Source organism: Lissotriton helveticus, chromosome 4_1, assembly GCF_964261635.1.
Source record: "Lissotriton helveticus chromosome 4_1, aLisHel1.1, whole genome shotgun sequence".
NCBI classification, from domain to species: domain Eukaryota; kingdom Metazoa; phylum Chordata; class Amphibia; order Caudata; family Salamandridae; genus Lissotriton; species Lissotriton helveticus.
Genome location: NC_136063.1, coordinates 1,851,357,786 through 1,851,376,790, shown reverse-complemented (window position 1 = coordinate 1,851,376,790; position 19,005 = coordinate 1,851,357,786). Strand labels below are relative to the sequence as shown.

The following is a 19,005-nucleotide window of genomic DNA, read 5'->3' as shown; positions in this document are numbered from 1 at the left end:
GCCCCTGTTGTTCATCGTGTTCAGGAGATAAACAAGTTGCACACTTCGGGCAAGTCAGTGTGCGGATAGTTGGCACAGCACAGAGGACAGAATTTAAATGCCGTCCGTTCCATCGACTGCGAGCAGCCCTGACGCGGCTCGGCCCAACGGCATTTCAAGAAGTTTCTGATCAAAAGAGATTTTCTAAATCGATACGACACACAGAGAATGGGAAACGCGATCAAATAACAAAAGGGCCGAGGGTAAGTGGATTGTGCACCGAGGGGAACCAGAGCAACGGTGCAGCAATTCACGTCCAAGCCAGATGGCGGAAAAAAAACAATATAACAATGGAGTCGATGCCCACCAAAAGGAGGAGTCACCTACCTTGTGACTGGAAAGACTTCTTCGAAGGAAAAACAAAGTGCAAACATTCGGACCCAAAAGGTATGTTCACCATCTCCCTGCTCCCACCCCCTACACACAAGAGGCATCCTCATAAAACCTTATACTCTGATTCATGGAACAATTTTGATCCTAAGCATCTGATGGTTGCATGAGTTCCTCCCATGGTGAAGCTCTTTAGTCTCCCAGCATCTACGTTTTCAGTTTCTGCAGCGTGATGGTACAAGAACACAAAAAGATATGGCCAAACTCTATGGCAGGAAAAAAACAATATAAGGTGGAGTTGAGTGTTTACCTTGGTGCATTGTGTGTTTTGAGGGAGGTATTAGGAGTTACCTGGAAACAGATACCACTTTGAAGTAATAGAGCTTGCATCATCTACGCCCAACACTGTAAGGCAGGAGTGTACACAGCATGTATTCTACAACAGCACATGCTGCAAACAGTTTGTATGTAGTTTGTCTGTATGTTTTTCAAGTTAAGTAAAACGGCATCCTGGGAGATGTTTTGGGTTTGGTTGAGTGTAAGAAGTTGTGACATGCTCATGCTCCAATTTCTTTCTCCAGGTTCCCAGAGAGGAATGCCAGTCAGACATAAATGACCATATATATGACTGAGCTGTAATTTACTATCTATAATAAATTTCATTATCTATATTTTTCAGAAGGATCTAGATTTCATCATGTACAGTCACGGGAGTCAAACATTTGAGTGTACATGCATTAAGGAACAGCAAAAAAGAGCTATGCTTACAGCATTTTCTCACAGAAAAATGAGTTGAAAGCTATTTTGGCAAATGTGCATGAAGGAATTACAACTCAGACATGAATAATAGGAGGCTTAGGACTTATGTATGTTCTAAATTTATGCCAGGTGTTTGTATGTTTTATGCGTGTACATTTTTTTGTTTCTCACAAACTGTATTTGACATCTATTGCTTAATGAACAAGTTACTTACCTTCGGTAATGGTGTATCTGGTAGAGACATAGTCTAGCCAGAGTTTCTTTAACTTAGAATATGCCAGGCGTCAGACTGGTCCGGAAAATTTTGCGCAGCAGCACTTCTGCGCGCCGGGGGGGGGGGGGGCATTTGGGGGGTTGCGGCGCCGCATGGCTCGGCCCTGACGTCGTCCATGGATGTGACATCAGCGGATCCATATATGCCCCACCTGGGCGCGACAACATCAGTTTTTGCCAGAAGACTTTTCCACGTCAGAACGCGAAGCCACCACCGAAAACAGAAAATATGGTAACAGTGTGCAGAAAAAAAAACCAAGGTATGGTGAAAAAACATCACCATAGAAGTACAGTGCCTGGCACCGTATATTGTAAACTGAAGGGGGGGGGAGACTAAAACCTCCCCTTAACGACGAAGATAGGCAGGGTTCAAACCCTTGGCCTGTGTGAGCCTGTGCCACCAGAGGTACAAGACTTACCTTTGAGCCATAGCTCCTTGGTGAACCATCACAGCAGCTGGCAGGCTGCAACCACAATATAAGGCAGTGAAGGACAACCAGTCCAGTACCCAGGAGTAAGGACAAACTACCATAAGGCGTCACCCAAAAGGAGACGTCAGATCCGAATGAGTGACCTACCGAATGTAGCATTGCCAGAGACTGTCCCACAAATGTGCAGGAGAGGCAAGAAACCTCAAGAGGTAGAAGAACGGATTTAGACTCACAATGGGCAACCCAGGGTAAGGGTTGTAAAAGACACATGGCATATGGGCCTACAGTCCAAATAAAAGGATGGGTAGAGCAGAGACAAAAAAAAGAAGGTAGCATCGTGAGTCGGATAGAAGAGAAGATATCACCCCGTAGAGGAATAAAGCCACCCAAAGGGAGGCGAAGGCAAGAAGCCCGACCTGAAAAGGTTGTCGCAGGACGGGGAGGACGGGTGGACGTTAAGGAATCTGTGGCTAGACTATGTCTCTACCAGATACATCGTAACTGAAGGTAAGTAACTTGTTCATTTGATAGAGACGTCTAGCCGCAGATTCCTTAACTTAGAATAGATACCAAAGTCATACCCATAGAGGAGGAGGGACTGCGACTAAACCCCACTAAGGTTCCGAGAGAACCTAGCCGTCAATACCATGACCAAAAGAGTGTTGTCATCCACAGGACGAAACACAGTGGGGACATAAATGACGGCGCAGCCAACCACCAGACCCTTATGCCCTGAAGCGAACGGGAAACAAGGGGAGTCCAGGGTACCACAGCCCATCCAGAATAGCACAAAAAAAAAACATGTGTAGAGGGGATGAGAGAAGGAAAACACCAAGCCTGAATGCTTGTGCCTGATTGAAAAATGCAGACTTGGAAATAAGACGGGCAAGAGTTATGAAGGATCCATAGGATCCAAGGTGTCGACAAGAAGCCAGAGTTAGCCCCAGCTAAACAACCCAGACAGTGTAAAACACTGCTGAACCTGCTCCTGTGAAGATACAGGCAGAAGGATACCGACTCCTGCCCAGTACGTGCCGATATGGAACAAAAACACACCTAGTAAAGAAACTGGCTTGGAAGAGGCAGTTCAGCACCTCGCAGGAAGTAGAACTGAACCTATGGCGTGAAAGAACCGCAGGATGCGGCGGTCGACAAGCCAACCCAAAAGACTGGTAAGTGGTATGGTGGAGAGAATGCACACCACCCCCACATGTACCACAGAGGAAGGGTAATGCAGAGACCTTTCAGGCAGACGTGCGAGAGCATTGAAAGGATGCCCATACACAGTCAGAAGGACGCTCATACGCGGGCAGGAAGCAAGACAGCAGGAACAGCTGGGATGTGCACAATAGCAAGGAGGCAACAGCCACCAACACCAGAGAAGATCTGGTGTTGTAAAAGGACAAGTCCAATACTTAGGCAGGAAAGCCCGCACAAGCCATTAGAAAGAGCATGGCGCAGAAACAGCCCTAAGGAGATGCCGAAACCCGGCAAAACCCAGGGACTAGGGTACGCTCAAAAGTACCTGTATTATACAAAAGGTGGGATTAGTCCAGGCTATATGCAGCGTTTGCCTCCAGTCAGGAAGAGAGAGAGTAGTACCCTCGCAGGACAATTTAGAAGAAAAGACAAGCCTAACAAGGGAGTACTCAGAACCAACTCACGGGTTCCAGACACCAGTCAGAGCAGAGTTCAGGGAGAACAGGCTCATCAAATCCGCCACATTAAGAATGCCAGCAGGACGCAGAAATCCCTGCGTGGAAGGAGCTGGGATGTGGATAAAACTGCTGGGGAATAAGCCAAAGGGCCATAACAATTGTACAACAGAGAGGCCCACGGCAACTCCTCAACTGCAAGAACAACCCAGCAGGGACTAGCATTAAAGAATGGACCATGTGACAAACAGCATGATGGCAGGGCATGCAAGGTAGAAACTACACAGCAGAGACCCAGACCAGCAGTGGAAGCACCACAGACAACAGAGCGATGCGACCCTATGGGACGCAGTAAGACGGTATATGAATCCCAGAGGGACACCCACAATGAAAACTACACAGGAGCGAACAAAGGCGAATGCAGACATCTGCCACCAGCCAATATCCCACATAGGGCAAGGGTTGACCCCTGGCAAGAAGGGGGGAGTCCTTTTGGCAAAACAGACGGTCAGAGGACTGAAAACAAAACCAACCACCCATACAGCTGTACAGACAATACAGAGACACCAACCCGTCTGTGATAAAAACAGGGTCGTAAGGAAAGACCCGCAACAAAGAAGAAGTCCGCTAATGACAGCAGAATTACGGCAGCCCTGACAGAAGCCCGCAAATCACTGAGTTTGCATGGGACCCAAAAAGTTCTATACCGTTAAACGGCATGTCTAGGAGGCTTTCCCGAATATTATCAGGAAATCGATTGTCACGCATCCAGGCATGGCGGCGCAAAACCACCGACCGTGCAAGAGCACGGCCCACAGAGTCAGTGGTATCCAAGGAGGAGCGGATTGAAAAATGTGCCATCTCCTTGCCGTGAAGAACAAGACGGAGAAGCTCCGAGTGCAATTCCTCCGGAAAGGAAGGAATAAGGTTAGCCACGGAGTCCCAGAGTGTGGAGGACGCATGTGCAAACAAGAATGTGGTGTTTAAAGCACGGGTGGCTGCGCTAGAAGAAGCAAAAAGATGTCTTCCACATGCATCCAGCCACCTGGATTCCCAGGTGGGAGGAAACAAGGGCAACGTGGAGGAGTCCTGTAACCCAAAGGCTGATTGAATCACCAGGCCCTGAGCAGTAGGGTGGAGGGATAGACAAAGAGTGACCCCCGGGGCAGGGCAGTGCCTACCGGCAATGGCCCGATCAACCGGGGCCCCGGAAGAGGGCCATGCCCATGCGCCACGCAGGACTCTCTAATAAAGCACCCCGCAAGGGCTCCACGGTAATGGGCTCAAGATAAAGAAAATCCATTAAGGGATCCGGAATCCGGGGTACCACAGGAGGCTGACAGCCGAGGATAGTAGCAGCCCGGTTGATAGTCCGCGCATAGGCGGCCCTAGCTCAGTAGTCACCCTAGGAGGGCACAAGAGGCCGTCTGTAGGAGACGGTTGGAGACTAATTCTCCCAATTGCCATAAAGAGCTTGGCTGGGGAACGACCCGAAGGCCATGCCACACTAGGTACCTGCACCCGTGGCTCCCGAACAGGGGAAGCAGCAGCAGCAGCATCCGAAAAGGCTGTAGCGGATACCGGTGTTGCCCGACCCCGCGGAGGAGACAGAAACGAGGAATCCGGAGGAAGGTCAACCCTATGCATGGACACCAGTGTCGATGAATGGATGGACACCGGCGGCGATAGAGGTGTCGGCAGCGGCGTGGGTGGGTGCCGTGTCGACCAGACGTCGACAGCCTCCACAAGTGACGCAACCTCGAAGTCGATCGGCATCGGCTGAAGCGTTGTCCCAGACAGGGTGTGGGCTCGCCCGACGTGGAGCCCAGCTCCAAGCTCGGCTTTGACACCGCCCCCGCCGTCCGCGCAGGAACCTGCATAGGGCTATGCATTGACTGGCAGCGAGAGCCTGGCGTCGAACCCGGCGTCGCATTCGCCGTCCGCGCAGGAAGCCGCAGAGGGCTATGCGTTGACTGGAGGAGTGTGCAAGAGCAACCAGGACAGTCTGGGCCACGGCCCAACGTCGTCGCCTTGGCGCCACAGTCTGAGTCGGTGCACACAACCCTGGTCGGGGAAGGATCCGCTGATAGGGCCCGGCCTGAGCACCCTCCGCCTCTGTGGAGCCTGAAGGCGCGCCAGGGAGAGAGGGGGGCTCAAAGTAGGCCTGAAGAGCCCAGCAGTAGGCCTCCATTTGGGCACGTGTCGCTCCAACTCCTGGAAAAGGAGGGTATGGAGGAGGTGACTTCCGGGTGCCCGTAGCTGACCCCGTACAAGAAAAGTGGGCGCCAGCGGCACGCCTACGAGAGGTGGACCTCAGTAGACGCTTGTGGCTCCGCTTACCTCTTTTAGGGCGCCAGTCGTGGGAGCGGCCTCGGGAGAGGGGCGACGAAAAAAAGCTGGGCCGGACAGCCGCGCGGCCAACAGCTTCATACAGCGTTCCCAAAGGGACTTTGGCTTCATCTGTTGACAGTCGCCGAATTGCTTGGAATCGTGGTGCACACCAAGGCACCAAATGCAAATAAGGTGCGGGTCAGTGCCGGACATCTGACGCACACAGGCCTCACAGGCTTTGAACCCGGAGGGCATTGCACACTGTTCCGGTCAAGAAGGCCCAAAGTGGGACAGGAACTGCTAGTTTCCAGGATCTGCGTCGTGACGCTGAAAAGAAAAAAACTGATGTCGGCGCGCCGGGGCCGGCATATACGGCTCCGCTGACGTCACGTCCAGGGACGACATCAAGGCAAAATGAAAAAGTCCTAGGCGTAACACTACATATCTTGTGCAACTAGATAACTACAAATTAACCACAGATGTTTGTTGCTTGGATCACAAGCACATAGAACTCTGATGTCCCATGCCATTCCTTCTTCATGCTATGAAAAAGTATATCAACATCAAAACATGCAACAGTTTATGCTCAACTCGAAATGAACTCCTATATTACAACTTGTATTCAAATAAATCAAGTAACCTTCAACAGATTATTTCTACATCTGAGTGAAAGCAAATGACAGATTTTTTAAAAGTGAAACTTGTGAGTGATGATGATCAAATACAGCATAAGTGGAAATTTATGGGGTATCAACAGTTATGCTATTGATGCAGACACAGAACATGCAAACAATATTAAGAGGAATCTAAATACAAGAAAAGAAGTGCAAATTCATGCCAAAGTCATATTGCTGCTTTACTTACTCTGAGATTCATTTTGTTCCATGGCTGTTTCTGCATGTTAACACTGTAAATTTTGGCTTTCTTTACAGCCCGGAGGTAGGCTTCATGCCCTTGTCGGAAATATATGACCTAGAGAAAATAATATAAATTGAATTTTATCACATTAGACACAAAAACATTATGCAACTAAAACCATTTTTAAATGTACCAAATACAAACACACTGAGGTATAGATCTGCAGTGACTTTCACAGAATGGCATGAAAAGTAGTAAACGTGTAACAAGTGTGATTTAGTATGGGAACCACTTGCTGAGGCACAAGGTTACTCTCCTGGCATCAAGGCAGCACATCAAAGCACTTTCAAAGGTTAGGTGCAAGATATGTTTTTTTTTTTTGTTAAAAACTTTTATTGAGCAACAAAAATGTGTACAGAGATGGGCCCACAACCGCACGGGCCGGCCGCTAGGATCAGAGCATAACATGAGAGAAAACAGTGGTCGCCACTCCGGCGGTCAGGCACAAACTGAACACAAAATGTCGCCCACAGTATGGAACAGGATAAGACAATTTTCTTATTTTAAAACACACCAAAACGACAAACATAAACACCAAGGCGGAGGAATAATACACCGAGAGTCAGCCCTGGAGGGGTGGGAAACCCACTAATCAGGATCATGAAGGCACAATCAGTAGGACCAGTTAAGGCGGGGGGATAGCGGGGAGGTCAATCAAGCCAAAGAACAGTACGTGAAATTTCAGGAACATCGATCTAGGGTGATAAGAGAACATCAGGGGCTTCCACCAAGGGAGGAGCACAAATGTCTCCACGATAGGCGTTCCACTGACACCAGATCTTCGTCCATGCCCTAGGTTTTCCCCTAGCTGTGTAGACGGTTTTTTCGCGGAACATAGACCAGTCCATGTTTTCTTCCCACACAGAAACAGTGGGGGGCCTGTGGGAGCCCCAAAGTTGCGCTATGTCTCGCTTCGCAACCATATACCCCAGGGTCGCCCATCTGGTCTGGTCCCTCGAACAGTCGGTAGGTTCCCACACATTCAACAAGCATCTCCGGGCCTCCGGCACCAGTGCAATTCCAGTCACGTCAGCCATCACCGCAAGCACCGCAGTCCAATAGGCAGACACCCTCGGACACTCCCAAATAATGTGAAGGAACGTAGCACTCATTCCACATCCACGCTTGCATATGCCATCCGGGGAAAAACCCATCGCAACCAAACGAGGACCAGTAACATACACCCGGTGGAGGATCTTGAGCTGAACCAGACGGAGACGGGCAGGAATGGCAACCTCTTTCGGAGAAGAGAACGCCGATTGCCAATCCTCATCATCTAATTCCAGCCCGTCGCCGACCCACGCTTCTCTAAGTCGAACGAGCAAGTCAGCGCGATTGTGAATCAGCTTCTTATAAATCAAGGAGATGGTGCTATCAGGGAGATAGCCATCTAGGATACGATCCTCGAGGGGGGAGGACTCAGGGACGGCGACACCGGAGGCCAGAACCGAAGTGAGGGCGTGACGGACTTGTAAATATCTAAAAAATTCCCTATCGCTCAGGTCATAATCATTTCGAAGGGCATCGAAGGACTTCACTGCCCCATTCGCAAATACGTCACCCACTCTACAGATTCCAATCATGTCCCAACGGTCAAACCCTTTCGTAGTCCAAAGACATCCTAGACGCTCAGATGCAAAAAGCGGAGTAGCCAGTGTCACTCGGTCATCCCACCCCAAGCTCACATTCGCAGCGCGCCACACACGAACAGCAATCCTAGTTGGTCCCGTAAGGCGGAGCCCAGCCGACCTAGAGTAAAGCGCTCTATTAAAGTTACCACCCGGCAGTTGGAGTCTGTCCATCGCAAAGGCCGGAACCGGACCCGGGGAGTACATCGAGTGGTTAATGGCAGACAGCTGCGTAGCCCAATAATATCTCCTGATATCAGGAAGTGCTATGCCCCCGTCATACCAAGGGATGGTGAGCTTCGCAAGTGCGATACGTGGGCGCCCGTCCCAAATCAGTTGCCTTTGTAGACTCTCGACCTCTCGGAAGTAAGTAGCGGGGATATCATCATAGGAATTCTGGAGTGCGTAAAGGAATCGCGGCAAGGACATCATCTTGAAAAGGGCAGCTCTGCCCAGCGGCGACAAGGGTAATTTACGCCAGCGAGCCACGTCCAGCCGCAATCTATGAAGCGGGGGAAGGAGATTACGTTCAAACCGGAGCGACGAATCCAATGTAATAAAAAAAAACAAATATTTGAAACCGGACTGAACAACCTGGATGGGAAATCTAGTCGGCAATGGGGGCAGGTCACCCGAAATAACACAGGATTTAGACCAGTTTATAGTCAAACCAGAATTCTTACCAAACGAGGCGAGAACGTCAAATAAGACATTCAAAGATTTACGCGGGGAAGTAAGATAGAGAAGAATGTCGTCCGCATAAAGCGAAACACGGTCCTCAAAATCTGGGGACCAACGTATACCCTTGAGGGAAGGCTCCCAGCGAATCCACGCAGCTAGAGGCTCTAATGCGAGAGCAAAAAGTAGTGGAGACAAGGGGCACCCCTGTCTGGTCCCCCTACCAAGGGGAAAGGGGGCCGACACTCGACCATTAACCACGACCTGTGCAAGGGGGTCGGTATACAGTAGCTTCACCCATCCGATGAACCCCGGGCCAAAACCAAACTTCTCAAGAGCCGCCCAAAGATAGGGCCACTCTATCGTGTCGAAGGCCATCGAGGCGTCCAACGAGGCCAAAATGGCTGGCTCCGTCAGAAGCCCCGCCCTCGCGATGGCTCCATGAAGGCGACGTAGATTAAGGGCTGTGTTACGATGCGGGATAAATCCGGATTGGTCCGGATGAATCAAGTCACTAACAACCGTGAGGAGGCGAGTAGCCAAAAGTTTGGCAAGAACCTTAGGCTCGACATTTAACAGGGAGATGGGTCTATAAGACGAACAAAGATCCCGGGGCTTACCATCTTTAGGAATTACCACAATCGTAGCCAGGCGCTGGTCATAAGGGAGAGCACCCCGCTCCCGGGACTCCGAAAACATTGCCCGAAAATAGGGCGCAATCTTATCAGGACGCAGTTTGTATAACTCGATTGGCAAACCGTTCGGGCCCAAAGCCTTGCCCGAACGGAGAGAGCGAATTGCAGTCGCGATTTCGTCCGTAGAGAACGGGGCCTCCATAGAGGACCGCTCCAAATCGGAGAGGCAGGGCAAAGCAATGTCGCGCAGCAAGAGGCGAGAGTCGTCTTCATCCCTTTCCGACACTGGGGAGTAAACCGCACGAAAATAGTCCGCAAAACATTCCACTATTTCAACCGGGTCCGTCACTCTCACACCATTCCAAGTCTGAATCACAGGCACCACTCGATTCGCCCTCTCCTTCTTGTCCAGCCAGGCAAGCAATTTCCCCACATCATACAGACGACCCTGTTGTTCTCTAAACATCATTTTGGCCGCATCTGTGACCAGAGACTTATAGGCCAATTGCTTCAGGCCCAGGGCATGGAGCTTGTCACGAGTGACACTCGATTCCAGATCAGCCTCCATCTCAAGTATTTCCCTCTCAAGCTCCACCACCTCCCGATTCCTTGCCTTTTTGGTTTCAGCAATGAGAGACAGGGCCTGCCCACGAATCACAGTCTTAAAAGCCTCCCATAGGGACACCGCAGAAGAGACAGACCCCTCGTTCTCCAGAAAGTAGTTGTCCAAGGACGCAATCAATTGACCACGGGTCCCAGGGGAGGTCAGGTACCAAGGGTTGATAGGAGCCACCCGGCCCGCCACCTCCACCCCCACATCAAACCAGAGCCAGAGCGGAGAATGGTCTGAGATGCCCCGGGGGAGGTGCCTAATCTCGCGGACAGCCGATGACTGTTCAGCTGGCATGAGGAAGTAATCTAGTCTAGACAAGCTCCCATGGGCCCCAGAGTGGAAAGTATATTGAAGTTGAGTGGGGTGCATAAGTCTCCAGCAGTCAACCAAACCAAACGTATCCAAAAAGCCACCCAGCCATAATTGGGTCGAAGGAGTATCCCTAGGGGGGTAACGATCACTGAGACCAGAGAGCACAGAATTAAAGTCACCAGCTATGAAGAGAGCACCATCAGGGAGGCCCAACAGAACTCGGCCCAAATCAGAGAAGGTAGAGGTCTGCAAGCCGGGGGGCACATAGACGGTAAACAGGGAAAGGGGCTTGCCCTCATATCGACCCACGAGGACGGCATAGCGCCCCCGATAATCAAGGATCACATCATCTATCGCAAGGGGAAGGGAAGCCCGGACTAGGATGCCCACCCCCCTGGAACCCGTTGTAAATCCTGAGTGCGCAACAAGACGATAGCCCCACCTATTCATTGCACGACAAGTATTGCCCACTAGGTGCGTCTCCTGCAGAAAGACAATATCGGGAGACAAACGTCGCAGGCATCGCAACACCACCCCCCGCTTTATACGATCCCCTAGACCATTGACATTCCATGAAATAAACCTCAACCCGCTACCCCCCATCCCACGAAGTAATGCAGGAACCCTCCCCCAATGAGCATGACACTGAAAATACAATCATCAAAATAGAATCGCCTTGAAAAAACAGAACACAAACTACAAACCCCCACACAACCCACCCCCCAACACCCAAGGAAACACCCCCCACCCTGCACCCCTGCAGTAGACAAAGAAGCCACCCCAACATGCAGTGCGCCTGTCGCCCAAAAAACCCCGTTCTACAAAAAGACCCCGGAGGAGGAAAAGGCTCTGTCCCACCCGCCACCCCGACAGAAAGAAGGGGAGAGGAGAACACATAGAAAAAGAAGCGCTCAAGTACAGAACCCAGGAAGAAATAACATGATACGGAATCAGGGGCCCAGATAACAAATTCAGCTCTCCACGCCACCCTCGGCCCCACCCGGGTGCTCGGTGGGATCAGTCAATTTAGGCCGGTCCGGCAGAGAGTCCAGCCAGTCATTCACCGAATCAGGTCGATCAAAGAAAAGGGTCCGTTCATCGTACTCCACTCGTAGCCTGGTAGGAAAAAGCATGGCGTATCTCAGACCCAGGTCCCGAAGACGCTTCTTAACTCCACGGAAACCCATTCGCTGTCTCTGCACAAGCTGTGAAAAGTCCGGGTAAAAGTTCACCGTAGCATTTTCGAAGGCCACCGGGCCCTTAATTCTCGAGGCCTGCAGGATAGCGTCTCGGTCCCTATAATGAAAAAGTTTAGCGACAATGGGCCTCGGCGGGGCGCCCGGCTTACCCTGGCCACCCGGAACACGATGGGCACGTTCCACCGCAAAGAATTTGCTCAATCCGGATGGAGAAAGGTAGTTTTGTAGCAAGTCCTCAACCAGGAGATCAACAGAATGCGGATCAGGATTTTCCGGAACACCGATCACACGCACGTTACAACGCCGTGCCCTGTTTTCAAAATCCTCCAGGCGCTGAGTCATGAAATCGTTTACCTTTCTGAGGTTGCCGATTTCCGTCTGCATCTCCGAGACGTCGGCCGTGAGGCTGGATGACTTGAGGTCCAATGACTTCACCTTCTCATTGGTTTTAGATAAGTCGGCCCGAAGAAGGTTCACATCGATAGCCACAGTATCGATTTTGTGGGCCAGAGCTTCACACTGTTGGCCAATGGTTCCTCTCATGCCAGAAATGGCGCCCATGATGTCTTGCAGGGACGGCTCCGCAGAAGCCTCCAAAGGGGGCCCCACTGCACTCGGGCCAGGAAAGGAGACACTGGGGGACACCTTCGATTGCGTGTACCGGTCCATGCTGTTCGACTGGACCGGGCCTCCGCGAAGGGGCGTCTTAGTCTTTCGCCTCTCCTGGTCTCCTCTGCCCGTCATAGTGGAGACCGCGTCCCCAAGGGACCCACACGACCTGGTGAAAATGGCCGCAGGGAGACAGGGCGCCGGAGCCAAAAAAGTCAGCAGCGAGGGCATGTCGAGGTGGGAACCGTCCCAGAAGGATACGGAGCAGGCAAAAGGTGCCACTGTAGCCTCACGCCGCCGTACTCCGCACCGGCCAGACACCTCCGCCGGAAGACGTAGTCTGAGTCAGAATCGAAACCGAAAGTTAAGAGGGGGGCTCATGGGACGAGTCCCCCTGCCGCTGTTGATCAACTCAGACACGGCAACAGAGCCTCACCAAGACCCGGGCGCGCCACCAAGGTGGGCCCTGAAAGTTTGAGTCGACGTAGCTTCGGTGCCCCTGGTCCAATTCGAAATCCAAAAACAATATTAGGATCAGCCCAGGTTCCTCTTCATTAACCCTTGTAAGGAATCAGGATATGTTCAGGATATCATGTCGGGAGTGGCGGGGGTCCAGAGAGCGCTGTGCTCACGCGGCCATCACGGATGCCCGCCAACAGGTCCAAGATATGTTGAAGTTCACCTGTAATTTGTATAAAACTTGCCAAAGTTCCATTTACGTATTCTTTCCTACAACTAATTTTTTGCACTGATTACAGGTTCTCAGTTTCTCTTCAATAAACTAAGGAAATACTATAAAGTTATTTCCAAATTTGAGACAGCTTGATATCCTTGGCAAATTAAAATCCGAGCCTTTTAGACAATATTTGCAGTAGAAACAAAATGCATAATTCATGTTTTCAAGAGAAGGCTAAAATAGCCATCTATGATTTTATCACAGGGGTCCATTTCCCTAAAGCAGGCCAGTGAGTGATAACAAGCAACCCAAGTTTGAGGTGTCGGATGGGAGAAACCAGTGAGGACATGTATGCTCCACATTGCTTGGGGATCAAGTCTCAATAGGAGCATGCTTATGTTCTTCACTAAATGATTTAAGCAGAGCCAGTCTCTCGAGTATATTTACATTGGTAGCAGACTGAGATAGGGGAAAAGGATGTTGAAATGAGGGCAGTGTGGAAAAGAACAAATATTTCAAGGAGGCCTAGCAAACCAGCCATCAGCCTTACAGACACATCCACACAATATTGTTTTCTGACGATATGCATAGATTGCTGAAATGAAAATTACAATAATGAAAATGGAGGCGGTGACTTTGTAGAGTAGAGCCACATCCAGCCAGTGACGTTTCCTAAATTATTTCAAGCAAGAAAATATGTGATGCATAATCTGAAACAGTGTTGTGTACTTATTGTGACAGTGGCCATGTGACATCAAGCTCCTCGTTTTCTCATTGTTATTGATTCAGTATGTTTTCCTGTGCAGGAGACTTGTGTCACAAACCCCCAACAGATAGTCTACATGATTATGCCTGTAGCTCACCAATAAAGTGCTAGCCACTGTTGGATGACACAGTACACCCACAGTGATACTCCTTCAATCATGGATAGCTACCCCCCTCATTAACATTCCATGACATAACTAACAGTTGGTGGAAGCAGATCAACCGTCATGTGGCAGAAGTGTTACCTGGAGCCCAGTAGGAAGCCTGCTAACAAATTCTCCATATGTAAATCTCTATACTCAGTCATAAGTGGGACCCCTTAGCTCCCCTGACTATTAATGGTGTGTTCCATATTGATAGGGTACATGACAGGTGAGGTCCCAACATGTATGTATGGAGCTTTTATTTTTAAATGCTGCTCAACTGTCAAAATTACTTTCCCTAACTTTCCCCCTATTGTGCTGTGCTCCTCTTTCCCCCTATTGTGCTGATCCATTGTAAATCCAAGTGTATGTTTGTGATTAGAAATTACATTCACTTCAAAGGAACAGGCAGCCTGCTTGGGTTCATCTTCCCTGGACAAAGCCAGCTTCGGTAGGCCACCATAAGGCCCCAGTGAAGCAACAACTGAATAAAAGAATTGTAAGGAAATGGGGTGTATTATATGATGTGGTTGTGCGACCTCACTATGTGATACACTTACCAACCCCATTAGGTCCGGTAGGTTTCATCTGTAAAACCCTCAGCTCAACCCTAAATAGCTATGGCATTGAGCAGCAAGGCTTACACACAGAAACAAGTGTGAAGCCTTTAAATAGCACAAAAACAACTGCAGAAGAAATAAACACGACACTCAAGAAATCAGATACCAATTTATAAAAATAGGCTGTATCAACATAATAATTTAGACACCAGAACAAAAAAATCCACCAGAGAGTTCCAGATATATTGCTTTACAAGCAATAATAAATCAAAGCAATTTCACTCAACAATGAACAAGCATTCGCAAAGTCAACTAATTGGACACTCAAAGAAGACTTAGGTTAAGTGTCAATGCGGTCGGTTAAAGGTACTTGGGATGACCAACTCTGGCAGCGAGCTAGTCAGGGGGACCAGCAAGGCCCTCAAGAACAGTTACCCTCACATATAAAGCAGTCCTTTAGAAGTTCCAGGCACTTTATCAGTGTCCTGATGCACCGGATGAAGGACGCTAAAGATGATCCAAGGATGCTGTGGATGCGATGCAGTGACAAGGTCTTCCTGCAGGGATTCCTCAGTCCACGCAAATGGTGGAGGTGGGGGTTCCTACTTGCAGGGTCAACATCCCACAAAGCCCTCTACTGTCTGGCCAAAGTCCAGACACCACTGGACTACCAATTGTCCGTTATAGTCACAGGCCAATCCTTCCTGAGTCGATAATTCCCTTCTGAGGCTGCCACCACTCTTCAACAGCACTTACGTGTTCAGCTCTGTGCTGCACGGCGACAGAGGTAGCTGGTTGAAGTCTTTGGGCTACCAACGTGCCCTAAGAGGCTTCTTCAGCTGCACTGTACTGCAAACAGGAGGCCAGATAGCAGGCCCTTAGAGTCTCGTGGCTTGATTGGGCTCTGGAGACAGTTTCTCCTTGAGCAGGAAACAGCAGGCACAGTCCCTCACTTCGCTAGCTACCAGGTGTAGAAGATGCAGTCCCCATCAGTGAAGCCTCTCTTTGCTGGTCCCTCAGTGCAGCAGGGCAGTCCTTTTTGGTCCTTCTTCCAAGTCGTTTGAGACCTGAGATCTGGGTGCCAAAGCTACCATCTTTATGCTCAGAAAATGCCTTCATAGCAGGATGCAGTTGATAGCCAATGGGCTACCAGGTTCCCTCTCACCTGGTGATCACTGTGAGAAAATGGCTCTATATATACTGGACCAGAATAAGGTACAGTGTGTATAGAGTCCACAAACCCCAGAGGTATAACAGAGGTTAAAGCCAGGTGTGACCTTACTCTTTAAAGTGGTAGCTTGGTCGAGCACTAAGGCAGTACCAGATGACAGTGTAAAGCATTTGTTGTACACACTCAGTCAGCAAAAGGTTTCACACACTCAAGGACTGAACTGTAGGCCAATGGTTTTTATATCAATAAATATAGTTGTTTTATTTTTAGAACCAGCAGGTATACAAATTTACTTTTCTCGATATGAGTACTCTTATATAATTACTTTGCAAAGAAGCAATAAACTTTGTAAACACAATAGGTACAATTGTTGCAGTAGGCAACACAATTCTAAACACAATTTAACATTGAACTCAATGGGTTTTCTACATGAATGCAGCTAGTTACTTTATCTTTTTTTATATATCTTTTTATTAATTATAACACAAGAGTAGAAATATACATATCGGGCATCATTCGATGGAACATATCATAACAGTGAATGGGCAGACCAAATAAGAGAATACACATCAGTTATAGGCATCTGAGAGACATCAATATCAAATTAGAGCCGAGATGAAACAATACAGTACAGAGTGCCTCGAGCGAACATCATCGGATACCGCCCATCCAGAATACAGAATACAAGAATCCAACACTCGACACCCGGATATGAGGAGTATACGATCAGGAGAATATGCCACATCTCTTGCGAAGAAGGGAAAAGAGACATAGAAAGGTCATAGAACAAAATAAAGGAAAAATAAAAAACCACACCCTCCACCCCCCACCCTGCACCCCTGTAGATGGCTACGACCTAACCCCACTAGCAGCGTGCCTATCGCCCACTAAACTAAGCCCAAGGAAGGGAAAAGATGGAGGAGGAGAGTCGTGAAAGGCAAATACACCCTCAGTCTCCCGTACCCCCCGCCAGAAGCGATCACCCCGAAATATAGTCAAACCAACATATAGCAAATTTACAAACCAATCGGGGGAGGAAGCAAAACACCACCCAACTCCCGTCACAATAGAGGTACAATCCCGGCATTGAATCAAGCTATTTTATCGAACCCAAGCCCTCAAGTTCAACCCTGGCCCATACGGTACTTCGTGAGAGTCTTTACCACTCGAACCACCATCACAATTGAAAATGTAGAACAATCGTCAAAGTTCACGTTGGTGTTGCAGGATCGGCAGACGGAAAGATGTTTACGATTTCCACAAAACGAACGAAGAAAAATGTCCAAAGATGTGAAGTCTTTCCAACAGTCACTGAGGATCTCGTAGCGGCACAGAAGACTGTCCATATTCGAATGAGGCGGCAGCAGGATAGAGCAGGGAACGCTAGCGACAAACACGGGCTCGCTGGCTGTGAGTTGGGAGTCGACAAAGCACAGTATATCCGGGTTATGTCCGGGGACCTCGATCTCAGGCATACATTGCACCGCTGGTACCACAGATAGATGAGAGTTAAGCGAAGAATCATAGACCGGTCCCAAAATACCGTCCACTTGCACGCTCAGTGTTCGGAATACAGCTGCGAACTGTGAATGGAGCGCTCCAATGGCGGCCATAACGGCCTGCAGCGATGGCGTACCCTCCGTCCGCCCCATCTCCTCTCAAGAAGAGGCAGAGCTGGATTCGTACCCTGGAGGCCGGCTTCTCCGGGGCAGCAGGTCACGCAAATCCAAGGATCACAGTGGGCGCTCTCCGTCGCGGAAGATCGACACCGTCGCCGGCAGCGAGGGCCCCGGCCCGTCAACCACGGGGCGCCAGCGGGGTCTCCGGGCGCCGGACCCCCGGATACGGCAGACGGCGCGATACGCTGATGTGTTCACGGTGCAGACCGTTCACGATGCCACCACCCGAAAACAAACTGGTTACGGGACACTCGTGGGGACCGGGCTCAGTTCAGGTCCAGCGGCCGTTGTTGACCAACTCCAACCCGGATGAGACAGAAATCGAGGCCCCGGCTTCCACACGATGTTAGGCCGAGAATGGAAACACGGCATATCTTCGTCATCCGATAGAATTAAAACCTCGGGATTGCACCTTTAGAAGCAGAAATACTTCATGAACCCGGGAGTCTGGTGCGAATTCAGGATGAATAGCAGGATATACGAGCTGCTGGCGGAGGTCGACGGAGCCGGGAGCTTACGCGGCCATCTTGGTTGCTGGCGTAGCTCCTCCTCCGCTAGTTACTTTATCAATTACTTTTGTAGTCCCAGGACTGGATCATAGAGTCAGTCTTGGGGTCTAAGCTGGAAACAGTTTAGCAAAAAAGATTTGGCTATTGATATGATTTTTAAGAAATATAAAGCTATTTCATAAGTTAACACTTAGAAACTTTTCACTGAAAATCTGGCTATGTTATCCAATGGGAGGAAAATCAAGTTGCAGTTAAAGTACGTTCTCGTTTCTTTTTTAATCCAGGACTGGGCCCCTAATTCCAGCACTGGGGTCTCTACTTAAAACAGGTAAGCAATTACGTTTCAGTAGTATGTACGATTTTTAAGGAATATTTGTAATTTTCAAAAGTAGACAGAAGAGATTTCACAGAAAAACAGTCAGTCAATGGTTTCCTATGGACGAAATTTAGATTACTAGTAACCACGGTTGTGATTACTTTTGCGGTTCAGTACTGGGCTAAAAGGTACAGCACTGTCTTCTCTCCTAATTACAGGTGAGTACTTCGGATTTCGATATTTGGCTGATTTTAGATGAATATTCTAACATTTCAAAACGTCACAATTAGAAGTTTCACAGAAAAGCAGTCAATGGTTTCCTATGGCAGAAATTTAGATTACTAGCAAACACAGTTGTGATTACTTTTGCAGTTCATTACTGGGCTACAAGGTACAGTACTGGCTACTCTCCTGATCACAGGTGAGTAATTCGAAATTCGTTCTTCGGCTGATTTTAGATGAATATTTTAAAGTTTCAAAACTTCACACTTTTGAGTCAAACCAGTCAATGTTATTCTATGGCAGGAAAGTGAGTCATCGGTTTTAAGGTGAGTACTCGACTGGTGAAGTTAAGGCTCTGGGCATAGACTCTGGGGTCCCCCAGGGTCAGGTAAGTACCGTTGGTTCACCCCCAGCGGCACAGGGGCGGCCGGGTGCAGAGGTAGTTAGGCCCATTGTTATCCAATGAGGGAAAGGGGGCCTCCGGTTGGTGGCAGCTGGCTAGCTGACCATGCGGCTTTGGGAGCTGGGCTCCTGCCACTTGCTCAGGGCAAATG

The 19,005-nt window shown here is 49.4% G+C and overlaps 1 protein-coding gene across 2 annotated transcripts in view; it reads right to left on the bottom strand.

Annotated features, from left to right (window-relative positions):
- Nucleotides 1–19,005, bottom strand: part of BRWD3 (bromodomain and WD repeat domain containing 3) — a 1,637,103-nt gene that overhangs the window by 951,407 nt on the left and 666,691 nt on the right. For both annotated transcript variants that reach the window (XM_078688510.1, XM_078688511.1), the window contains one exon: nucleotides 6,683–6,790. In XM_078688510.1, the coding sequence (XP_078544636.1) occupies nucleotides 6,683–6,790 (108 nt within the window). The remainder of the gene's footprint in view (nucleotides 1–6,682; nucleotides 6,791–19,005) is intronic.